The sequence below is a fragment of the Scylla paramamosain genome, chromosome 23 (assembly GCF_035594125.1).
Source record: "Scylla paramamosain isolate STU-SP2022 chromosome 23, ASM3559412v1, whole genome shotgun sequence".
Taxonomy (NCBI): domain Eukaryota; kingdom Metazoa; phylum Arthropoda; class Malacostraca; order Decapoda; family Portunidae; genus Scylla; species Scylla paramamosain.
Window position 1 is genome coordinate 11,930,486 of NC_087173.1, and position 12,500 is coordinate 11,942,985.

General features: G+C 42.0%; 1 protein-coding gene across 16 annotated transcripts in view; it reads right to left on the bottom strand.

Moving 5' to 3' along the window:
• Positions 1–5,233: 5,233 nt before the first annotated feature.
• LOC135112202 (valine--tRNA ligase, mitochondrial-like) overlaps positions 5,234–12,500 on the bottom strand; it is a 42,859-nt gene continuing 35,592 nt past the window's right edge. For 4 of the 16 annotated variants that reach the window (XM_064026358.1, XM_064026357.1, XM_064026356.1 and 1 more), the window contains 11 exons: positions 11,730–11,846; positions 11,020–11,152; positions 10,689–10,828; positions 10,386–10,598; positions 9,680–9,932; positions 8,826–9,024; positions 8,290–8,470; positions 7,657–7,791; positions 6,451–6,522; positions 5,774–5,870; positions 5,234–5,274 (listed from right to left, as the gene is read on the bottom strand). In XM_064026358.1, coding sequence (XP_063882428.1) covers positions 6,476–6,522; positions 7,657–7,791; positions 8,290–8,470; positions 8,826–9,024; positions 9,680–9,932; positions 10,386–10,598; positions 10,689–10,728 — 1,068 coding nt within the window. In that variant the 5' untranslated portion in view covers positions 10,729–10,828; positions 11,020–11,152; positions 11,730–11,846 and the 3' untranslated portion in view covers positions 5,234–5,274; positions 5,774–5,870; positions 6,451–6,475. Of the gene's footprint in view, positions 5,275–5,773; positions 5,871–6,445; positions 6,523–7,579; positions 7,792–8,289; positions 8,471–8,825; positions 9,025–9,679; positions 9,933–10,385; positions 10,599–10,688; positions 10,829–11,019; positions 11,153–11,729 lie in introns of those variants that run through there. The other 12 variants (XM_064026361.1, XM_064026355.1, XM_064026367.1 and 9 more) reach the window with 12 other exon arrangements.

Here is a 12,500-nt window from a genome sequence, read left to right on the forward strand (position 1 = left end):
GAAAACCTTTAGATTATCACAACGCGAAAATTAACACACGCTAAATTGGATGCGTCATTAATTAATAGTCATTGGGACTGTTACCCCCCCAATAGTTCATAGCCCCTCCCCTATTCATTGCCACCCCCCCCCCCAACCTTCCCTGCCTTGAGGAACACCTTCACTTATGGCATACTATTGATGTGCTTTTTTTTGACCAGATTTGAGCCATTTTAACCTCGAATTACATATACATACATACATATTGTCTCCTTGCAATAATTATAATGGTCTTCCTGGCTTAATTTTTGTTTATTAATTATTCCTTATGTGTTTATTAATTATCATTTGTCTAATTCCTTATGTTTTACTTAGCCTCGGTATTTAAGGATTTTTATTTTTTATTTTTTCACTTTCTGACTGTGGCCCTTGCAATGAACGGCTTAATAATTTATTTCTCGTGGTTTAGTGGAATTTTTAGCACTTTAATGATTAGAGTTCCTCACCAGTCATTTTATTCGTGAGAGAGAGAGAGAGAGAGAGAGAGAGAGAGAGAGAGAGAGAGAGAGAGAGAGAGAGAGAGAGTTTGAGTCTACATGAATGATAAAAAAAAGATAATAATCAGTTACAATATTTTATTTATATACAAGAAAAATGCATGATAATAATAATAATAATAATAATAATAATAATAATAATATTTAAATACAAGGAGGAAAATGTGTAATAATAATAATAATAATAATAATAATAATAATAATAATAATAATAATAATAATATTTAAATACAAGGAGGAAAATGTGTAATAATAATAATAATAATAATAATAATAATAATAATAATAATAATAATAATAATAACAACAATAACAACAATAACTGCTTTTATCATACTGACACAGATAAATAGTTTTATAAATAGTTTATTGACCATAAACATTATTATAACCAACAAATTAAATAGAACAGGTAAACATTTCCAAACGTAGTGACACACAGAAGACTGGTGACAAAAGGTAACCTAGCCCATTAAATGATTGGCTGTCTCAGGCTTCCACATCATCAGTGGAGCACCGCTTCTGACCACTCAGGGATGGACAAGCGGAGACAAGAATGGAAACAAATCAGGAATTATATCAATCCATAGCTTTATCATAGTTCTAAGTCATAAATAAATAAATAAATGAGTCAATGTCTTCAGCAATAATTACAAGATAAGCTTTAATAATAAAAAGTATGTATAAATGGATGAAATGTGGTCAGCTTGAGCAATGCCGGCTTCTTGTTATCCTGAACCAAATATTTGTTATGCAAATATTTCTGGTACCACTTTCCACACATGTTGCTCTATAAAAAAAATTAATGCATAATTTTGAGTGGTTTTGGTTGTGCTGTGTTAAGAAAAGTTAGTGTTTGACATCACAATTTTTTTTGGGCAAGACTATTTGCATTAAGGAAGCCCCACATTGCTATTTTTAAAAGTAATAAATAATGTTTTAAAAATAAATGTTGCCACATGAAATTTCTATATTTTCTTGCAGTGTACTAAAGACAGCATTGTAAAGCTCAGAATATCTTGAGGCAACTGTATTAAAAGAACAAAACCCATGACCATAGTGTAATTCATAATTGCTAGTGAAGGCATATGAAGACACACCATTTACAAACTGTAATGCTTTTGACAAATGAAACTTTGCCAGAACAGACTGCCATAGAGGAGAGAATACAGGTGAAATTGACAAACCACACATCTGTGAACTCAAGCTTCATTCATTAAAGTAATCTGAGGGGAAATTCCAGATTCTTCTGTAGTAATGATATATACACACACTTCATAACAGTTACACACTTTTGACAACATGTAAAAGTGTTTTGTGGCAAAGTTAATGAAGGGTTTTAAAGCAAACTTCACAACTGTTCTTAATTTCATAACTGGGAAGACTAAGTAATAATATTTACAATACTCTGACAGTTAATTCAGACACACCACACTCATATCACCATTAATACTCATGCTTGAGCTTGTAAGATCTTCCATATTTCACAGAGGCAGATGGTCACTTGAAAGCAATAGAAGCCATATCAAACACATATCAAAGGCAGTGGCATTCATGTGATGGTCCAGGTCCACATTCCATACAAGTTGAGCTGTGCTGGATGGGCATCTGCTCGTCATGTCCCAGAGGTGTTCATCGCCCACATAGCAAGACTGCACATCAACAAGGTAATCTGAAAGTAAAAGTTGAAATTTACTACATATACTGTGGGATTGTGACTGTCAGTAGAAAATTAAAATGTGATTGGAGAAGGATAAAAGTTTTTCATTTATTTCAGGCAAGGGTTAGGAAATAGTGAGTCTGTAGAGAGAGAGAGAGAGAGAGAGAGAGAGAGAGAGAGAGAGAGAGAGAGAGAGAGAGAGAGAGAGAGAGAGAGAGAGAGAGAGAGAGAGAGAGAGAGAGAGAGAGAGAGAGAGAGAGAGAGAGAGAGAGAGAGAGAGAGAGAGAGAGAGAGAGAGAGAGAGAGAGAGAGAGAGAGAGAGAGAGAGAGAGAGAGAGAGAGAGAGAGAGAGAGAGAGAGTGTGTGTGTGTGGTTTTTAAGTATGCTATAGAGGACACACTTATTCATTGACTACAGCCCACAAACTTGCAATGTCCCCATAGCATAGTTACAGACAACATCCTCTCATATATAAGTCTGTGTCAATCTTTCTGTGATGTACTCCAGCCCAGAGACCCACAGCAGCATTAAGAGTGGAGAGAGAGAGAGAGAGAAGAGAAGACACACAGAATGGATGAATAGAGATGCTGTGGTTTGTTTTTCTAGAGTTATTTTTTGCGTAGATTACGAATATAACATCCCTTTCTTTCTGTGACCCTCCAGTTCTTCGTAAATAGCAGTGCCCGCAATGCCTATCTGAACTATTAAAATTGAGAAGGAAGCAGCAATAAATCGGAATCTCTTGAAATCCATGACTCTCAATTGACGTGCTGATGTTTCGATAGACTTGACAGTACCTGCAGGATAGTGAATTGTTATTAGTTATTCATATAATGACATGAATATAATTAGTTAAATATTAGCCAAGAGAGCCATACCATCAGGAGACACAGACAAAACTATATCATTACATGTTTACGTTAAAGGAAATAAACTATCAGTGAAAATCAACCCTTTATTGTTCATTTTATGACAGAGGGCTAGACGGGACCTGCGACTCTCAACACCAATCAACACCTGACAAACTGCGACAATTTCCACACTAAAAAATAAAACGATCTCCATTTTTTTGTCAACAGCACTAACCACTCCCGAACACAAAAGATGAACGTAAAAATTAACCCCCCTTTAAAAACAATAAAAATAATGATAATAGTAAATAAATTAATAAACAAAATAATTAAATATGATAAACTGCCCTAAATTATCTGTTCCTTTCCATGCACTCCCACACCACGAGACACAGACAGCACCACCACGCACTCCTACACCCATCCAGGGACTGAGACACCCTGCACACATCACGTCTACCTCTCTACACCCCAAAACACATCCAAAACACCCCAAAACACATCCACACCCACTTAAACACCCAGAAACAGTCTTATCCACCCACAGCACACCCGTAGCCACCCAAAACACACCCAAACTCCTTAAAAATACCAAAAAAACACATAAAACACCTCAAAACACACCCAAACTCATCAAAACAGACAAAAACACCCCAAAACACCCCAAAACATCCCAAAACACATCCAAAACTGACCAAAACACACCCAAACACACCCAAAAATGACCAAAACACATGAAGAATGCCACAAATGAATATAAATATTTAAATATATACACATGACACAGGGTGGGAAGGGAGTATTGAGGAGTAGGGGAAAGGAAGGGTGCAACAAGAAGCAGGGAGAGACAGGGTGTAGTAAGATGAGACAAACAGCAGGACAGGGAAATTAGACAGGGTTTATTGAGATGGACAAATAGGGATAGTTTAATGAGATGCAAGGGTGATACAGGGTGTATTAAGGTCCAGGGGCAGACAGGAAGGGTGTACTAAAGTGTATGAAGACAGGAAGGGTGTACTGAGGTGTGGGACAGACAGACAGACAGACAGACAGACAGACAGACAGACAGACAGACAGAGAGGGAGAGATTAAAAGAGAAAATTTGAGATAGACAAAGGATATGAGAGAAAGAGAGAGAGAGAGAGAGAGAGAGAGAGAGAGAGAGAGAGAGAGAGAGAGAGAGAGAGAGAGAGAGAGAGAGAGAGAGAGAGAGAGAGAGAGAGAGAGAGAGAGAGAGAGAGAGAGAGAGAGAGAGAGAGTACTAATCATCTCAATCATTCAATAAATTCCTAATATATGTATAGATTTGTGTATACTAGTCTTACCTAATGTGTGTATAGATTTCCAAGCATATACCAGCATCTCTTATGAGTTTGTGTGTTTATATCAGACTTAGCAAAGATTTGGATGTGTCTCTAAATATATACTAGTGTTTGTATACAAGTTTGTGTGTATACCAGACTTATTAAGAGTTTATGTGTGTTTCTAAGAGTATACAAACCATAGCAAGTGTTTATATATGTCTCTATGTGTAAACCAGTGTTTGTGTGTGTATACCAGCATTACATAGTGTTTGTAATGGTTTAAGTGTACACTAGTCCTTTTTTAATTGTTACCTTCTCACTATCTCAGCCCTCCAGACCCACCTGAGGCATACAGCGTCACCCCAGTACAGCCCCAAGTTGGTCTGGCTAGCCCCAATGACGATGAAAGCAGGAAGCATCATTATCACCTGCTGTGGTTGATGATGGTGGCTTCTACACACACACACACATACACACACACCTCAGACAGCAATTCCTGGAACAAGAGAGGACAGAACAGCATGCCAGCCGCAGCAAGAAAGAGTGTGTGAACAGCCGCGGCCACCAACCAGCCAATACTTCCCTAGCAGAAGAATGCGGCCCTCACAGTCGACCCAGTGGTGAAGCCTGTGCCCAATATTATTTATCAACTCTCTCTCTCTCTCTCTCTCTCTCTCTCTCTCTCTCTCTCTCTCTCTCATCCACCATTAGCCAGTCTCTCTCCCTCTTTCACCATTGGTCAGTGGCCTGTACAGCAGACACCCAGTCATCATGGCGGAGAGATTTTCTCCAAGTACTGTACCTCCACCACTCCTTCCAGGCTCCTCCCACTTTCTTCCAGTCACTCCATAAGCTTGATGATCAGCAGCTGTCCCTCTATACCACAAGCTTCACTCTGGGCAGCTCTCTGGAGGCCTCCGAACCTGTGGGTGTGAGGTTAGGTTAGGTTAAGTTAAGTTAGGTTAGGTTAGGTTAGGTTAGGTTAGGTTAGGTTGGTTAGGTTAGGCCTGTGGATGGTGTGTGGAGGAGGACAGGACAAGGAGACCAGTGGGAAGGCTGTGGAAGGCCTGTGGATGGTGTGTGGAGGAGGACAGGACAAGGAGACCAGTGGGAAGGCTGTGGAAGGCCTGTGGATGCTGTGTGGAGGAGGACAGGACAAGGAGACCAGTGGGAAGGCTGTGGAAGGCCTGTGGATGGTGTGTGGAGGAGGACAGGACAAGGAGACCAGTGGGAAGGCTGTGGAAGGCCTGTGGATGCTGTGTGGAGGAGGACAGGACAAGGAGACCAGTGGGAAGGCTGTGGAAGGCCTGTGGATGGTGTGTGGAGGAGGACAGGACAAGGAGACCAGTGGGAAGGCTGTGGAAGGCCTGTGGATTTCAAGGTAATGCAACACCACACACCAACACCAGAACAATGTCTCACCTATCCACCTGCAGCCACATCACAGTCTCCCCCTTGTAGGTGATGGCAGGAGTGGTGGTGCTTGTGGTGGTGGTGCGAGGAGGCAAGGCACCCATGGCTGGAAAAGAAGGGGTGAGTGCATTGAGGCTGCAGGACGCGGTATACAGGTGTGTGGGAGGTGAGAGGGTGGGAGAGAGGGAGTGGGCACGTGGGAGAGAGTAAGTGTGTTCTATGGCAAATTATATATAGGATTTCAAGGGTGTTTTTGTGTATGATAGGGAAAATATTCATACACACATACACACATACATTTTCATCTCCCAAGCACCTCTCCTCTCCTCCTCTTCCCTCTTCCCCTGTCTCGTGCAATAGGTAAACACACACACACACACACACACACACATTGATAGAGAGATGGATATTAGCACAGCATGATTTAAACAATATAACTAACACACACACACACACACACACACACACACACACACAAACACATTGATAGAGGGATAGATATTAGCCCAGCATGATTTAAACAACTAATATAACTATCAAAAACACACACACACACACACACTTCTCCACAAATCTGAAGGCACTGTGGTTTCCAAGCCCTCAAAGTGAATGAGAGTGCTGAGGGAATAATATTGCACCACTGCCTGCATGAACTTGTCACTAAAGCTGTCATGCGTCTCACACACCTCCTGTCACCGCTCATGCTGGCTGTCAACGCAGAACGCACCCTCCACCACTCATTGTTTGGGGTGACGGTTCTGTGGGAATGGAAGATAATTAGATTTTCTCTCATATCAAGTTGAATTGGTTTAGCTCTCTCTCTCTCTCTCTCTCTCTCTCTCTCTCTCTCTCTCACGACTGATTCCAAAGGCCACAAAGATGATTAGCAGAGGTTTTCTTGAGTGTTTCTCCTGACAGTAATGTAGGAATGTTGTTAATTTGTCACTAAAACAATAAAAACATCCTTAAAAACCTGTGCTACTTTGAATAGAGCCTTTTAAAAGTGTGTTTCTCCCATCAGTCGAGAAATGTAGTTATTTATTTGCATTTTATATAACACACACACACACACACACACACACACACACACACACACACACACACACACACACACACACACACACACACACACACACACACACACACACACACACACACACACACACACAGGTGGTCTGGCAGGAAAGTGCTATGAGAAATATACAAACGCATAGCAAGGCAAGGCACACAGCTTTCACACTCACCTCACACTCACAACACTCTTTCAACACCTTAACCTTTGTTGGGGAAGAGAAGCACTGCTGCCTTAACCTTACAAATACACTTATTATAAGCTTATCTCTTACATGTACCAAGACAAGGCACACAACTTTCACCGTTACTCTCACCCACAACAATCTTTCAATTGTGTTAACCCTTGTTGGGGAAGAGAACCACTAAAATATTATCTCCTAGAAATATATTTAAACACTCACTCAGCATGCAACACGTCAGCCCTTGATGGGGACGAGAAGCACTCCTACCCAACCTTACAAAACCACTAATTAAAATCTTATCTCCTACATATACCAAAACACAATTTTCAGCCTCATTCACTCAGCACACAACACGTCAGCCCTTGATGAAGACGAACAGCACTCCTACCCAACCTTACAAAACCACTAATTAAAATCTTATCTCCTACATATACCAAAACACACAATTTTCAGCCTCATTCACTCAACACACAACACGTCAGCCCTTGATGAAGACGAACAGCACTCCTACCCAACCTTACAAAACCACTAATTAAAATCTTATCTCTACTTCACTTACCCATCCATACACCAACCTTGTAACTCCACACAAGACAAGACACCACAGTCATCCACATATATCTATGCCACACTGACTCCTGAAGCTGGTGGAGCACAGGGTGGACCAAAGGGCATCAGCTCCACACTCTGGGATGCCTGTGGGAGAGTTCATACGAGACCAGTGAGTACTTCTTCCGCATTCAGGGTCCCCTCCACCCTCTCGCACAGTACCTGAGGGCATGAGGGGGTGGTGAGAGGGTAAGAGGGTGTGAGGGAGGAGGGAAGGGATGAAATGTGGTGAAAAACAGAGGAGAACACAGGTGAAAAGGAAAATTGAAGTAGAGAAGAGGGAAAGGAAGAAAAGAGAAGAGATGAAAAGAAGGAAAAAAGAGAGAAAACAGAATTATAAACACAATTTTTGACATCATATCTAAAAATCTCTCTCTCTCTTTAGTGCTCCTTCAAAAATTCTCTCTCTCTTTAGTGCTCCTTCAAAAATTCTCTCTCCCTCTTTAACTCCTTCAAAAATTCTCTCTCTCTCTTTAGCTCCTTCAAAAATTCTCTCTCTCTTTAGTGCTCCTTCAAAAATTCTCTCTCTCTCTTTAGCTCCTTCAAAAATTCTCTCTCTCTCTTTAGCTCCTTCAAAAATCTCTCTCTCTCTCTCTCTTTACATCATTCCTTCAAAAAAATACACTTGGTAAGAGGCTTTAACAAATATTCATGTATCACCTGCTGTCAAGGTACTGCTCACCACAGCCAATGAACACCAGTACAGAACACACAGCACCGGCAAGTCACACACCTCCAGGGACGCCCCACTGATGACATCCAGGGGGTTTATCACACTGCCCCAGGACTTGGACGTCTTGTGGCCGCCACCATCACCCTGGAGGCCATGCAGCAGCACAGTCTGGGGAGGGAGGGTCATATAACACAGGTGATATAACACAGGCAATACTGGTAACAATTAATATCACGTTACATAAGAGGAAGGAAAGGTAACACACAGGTAGTCAATTCTTTCAATCTATCGCCATCTATAAACATTATTAGCCTTCTGAAATCTGCATCTTTTTATCAAACGATTAGTAATGCTAGAGTTTACAGTATTAACAGATATTTTAGTTATATACCAATGAATATATGGACTAATTACACGCCTACAATTAGTTACCGGAGTTTGTGATAATACATAAGACAAAGGAACAAAAACAAGATTAATAAGAGAGGACAGAACCAGGAGACCAAGACCCAGACGACCTCACCTCAAAGGAAAGCCTCCCCGTCAAGTCGAGTCCCGGCATGACCACCTGAGCCACCCACAAGAGGATGCCGTGACCCGTCTTCAAGGTCGTTGCGTAGAAGCGAGCAAGGTCAGGCATGGTCTCTCCCCTCCCCTGACCCGGCCAGCCCAGCGAGGCAAAGGGAGAGGCCAGAGGAGAAACAGATGTCCAGATCTTCCTCCTGCTGGGTGGACATGGAGGTCAAGGGTGTGCCTGGGGAGGAGCACAGGGTGAAGACGGAAAGTTGCGATTATTAACGTAGCCGTCAAAACTTTTATTCATCTATTGCTACATGAAGTTTATTTTTTTTATGAGGGTTTGTGCACACACACACACACACACACACACACACACACACACACACACACACACACACACACACACACACACACACACACACACTTTCTCTTTATCATCCTCTTCCTCCTCTTCTTCTCTTCTTCTACCTCCTCCTCCTCCTTCTCCTTATATTCAGGTCAAGTCAGGTCATCCAATTAGAATAAAATAAGGCAGACAGACAGACAGACACACAAACACACACACACACACACACTTGAATGATATAAAATAATGCAGTTTTTCCTCACAGAAATATAGAAGGGAACCCAGAGTAGGTTAATAAAGGTGATACAGACAAGGACTGCACCTCAACTGTACAGAAAAACTACAATTTGGTACAGCTTTGCCCCAAGGTAATACTGATAATAGGAACACTAGGAGATACAACACAAAGAAAGTATATCAACTGAAGGAAAAACAATAAAAAAGTAAAATTTCTGCCATATATCAGACCATCCAAACTAACACTAGGTAAACACACACACACACACACACACCTTCCTTCTCCACAGCCTTCCGCCTTGCATCCTCCTCCGAGCAGCCGCCACCCACACCTCCTCGCCATCTGCTGCAGTAATGTGGTACACTGGCATTCTGCGGCCCCACCAGAGCTGCCGGGAGACACACCAGTCTGTGATGTTGTCCAGCCAGCTATGCCAAGCCCTCCTGTGCAGCTGTGGCACCAAGTTGAGACAGCCGCTCTGCACAGCCTCGGACGCCTCCTGTGCCGACTCCTTGCACCGAACGAACCTGTGTAGACATGAAAGTAACCAAGTGTTTGTGGCTAATTATAATACTCAATATGCCACTATCGTCAACAGCATCACCATCTGCTCACCACTGGGGCCTCAGCACCACTATTTCAAAAGGACTCTAGATGAAGCTACACAGGTTTTTAAGAATGTTTTTAAAGTTTTAGTGACAGATCAACAACATTTCTATATTATTAACAGGAGAAACACTCTTGAGAACCCAGCTAGGTATCTCTGTGGCCTTGAAAAATACTCATGATGAAATAATACAGGTTTTCAAGAATGTTTTAATGGTTCTACTGATAGATTAACAACATTTCTACATTATTAATCTTGAGAACCCAGCTAGGTATCTCTGTGGCCTTTGCAAATAGTCTTGGAGAAAGTGAAGTCCCTCCTCTATTACCTAATTAAGTCAGTACACCTGTTTGGTTACCCCTTCACCACCTACCTGAGTCTGCCAGTCTGTAAGGGAAGTCCCACATCTTTCCGAAGCTGACCGGTTTGCTGTACCCCGGGACTGCCAGCTCCGTGGGTCCTGTCAGGTGCAGGTGGTCCACTTCAATGTCCAAGATGGCCGACTGAAGGCTGCAGCACCAGTTGACGAGAGCCTCCTTGCGGTACACCAGCCCAGCATCGTACGGACGGACAAACGCTTCCGTCACTGCGAGGAAAAATGTTTTGGTGAAATTTCTTGTTTGTGCGCGCGCACGTGTGTGTGTGTGTTAGAGTTTACGAGGACAGGTATGCTTACGGATGTACAGACAGACACACAGGCCAGTCTCTCGCTGCATCCATGTCCCAGCTGTCCCAGTCAAGTGAAGCCCCCAGATGCCGCAGCTGGTCGAATATCATTGTTCCTTTCTCCTCTTCTTCCACACTTCATCAATAAACCTGCAAAAAAAGAAAAATTTGTCTTTTAAATATGTAAGTTAGTTGTACATAGTCTACTGCCCAAGAAAACAGAAAACTGGCTAACTATTTTGACTGCATAGAAAAATTACACACACACACACACACACACACACACAGTTTTGTATATTCATGTCTCTCTATCATTCTAGTTTTCTCAAGGCAACACTCACTCTTCTGTCTGTCAAGGTCGTGTCTGGTGTTCCCCTGGGCGTCCCACAGGTGCCTCTCCACCACCATCTGTGTTGCTGACCCTGTGTGGTGTGCCCCTGGGATGAACACTGCCTCACCACCCTGCATCTGTGCCTGCATCAGAGAGAGAGAGAGAGAGAGAGAGAGAGAGAGAGAGAGAGAGAGAGAGAGAGAGAGAGAGAGAGAGAGAGAGAGAGAGAGAGAGAGAGAGAGAGAGAGAGAGAGAGAATATTAACATGGGACAGAAGGGGTTAAGTTAATTTTAATGAGAGAGAGAGAGAGAGAGAGAGAGAGAGAGAGAGAGAGAGAGAGAGAGAGAGAGAGAGAGAGAGAGAGAGAGAGAGAGAGAGAGAGAGAGAGAGAGAGAGAGAGAGAGAGAGAGAGAGAGAGAGAGAGAGAGAGAGAGAGAGAGAGAGAGAGAGAGAGAGAGAGAGAAATATATATTAACATGTGACAGAATGGGTTAAGTTAATTTTAATGAGAGAGAGAGAGAGAGAGAGAGAGAGAGAGAGAGAGAGAGAGAGAGAGAGAGAGAGAGAGAGAGAGAGAGAGAGAGAGAGAGAGAGAGAGAGAGAGAGAGAGAGAGAGAGAGAGAGAGAGAGACTTAACCTAACTTAACCTAACTGAATTAATATAAACCTAACCTGATGGAAACAAATAAATAAAAATAAAAAGCAGCAGCCGCCCTCACCTTTCTTGACGGGCGCCTTTTATTATGTTCATACACATTTCCCTGGTGGCACACGCTGCTAGCCGCCCCCTGGCCACGCCCCTCGCCACCTCACTCATGTACAGATCCACTGCCGCTCTAAAAAGCAACAAATTCACCCGTATATATAGTCTGACTCTGCGTTTGTTTACATTTCTCTGGGTCTCGGTCTGGGCTCAGGCCTGCAGGATGGGAGAATGATAGAAAACGAGAGATTTTCAGGCAAGACTAGTATAAGTTGAGGCTCTATTATTAAATACCGTGATACAATACTACTACTACTACTAATAATAATAATAATAGAAATAATAATAATGGTCATCGTCTTTGAGTTTTGTTAGTCGTTCTATTTGTGCTATATCTGTAGTTAGGCAACCACCCTCAATGACTGATGAGGGACCAAAACCATCATTACAAATTTAGGACAGACACACACACACACTATCAGTCAAATAGCCTTTGAACCAGGAGTGCTTATACCTCATGTCTTAATATCGCTCTTTTTCCTAACAGTATACTAAGGTCGACAAACTGAAAGGCTTTGAAAGAGTCAACAAAGACTGATTTCACTAATTAATTGCTTGGTATGTCAGTTAATTTGAATCATCTTTTTGCCTGGTATATTTTGGACTCTAATTATTAATGCATCTGCTAGTCCATCACCACATTGTATCCAGCCATTTTGAATCTTTCCTTAACTAAAAACATAACTCCTTATTTGATCTTTTCCATAAGTTATCTATTTTGTTCAAT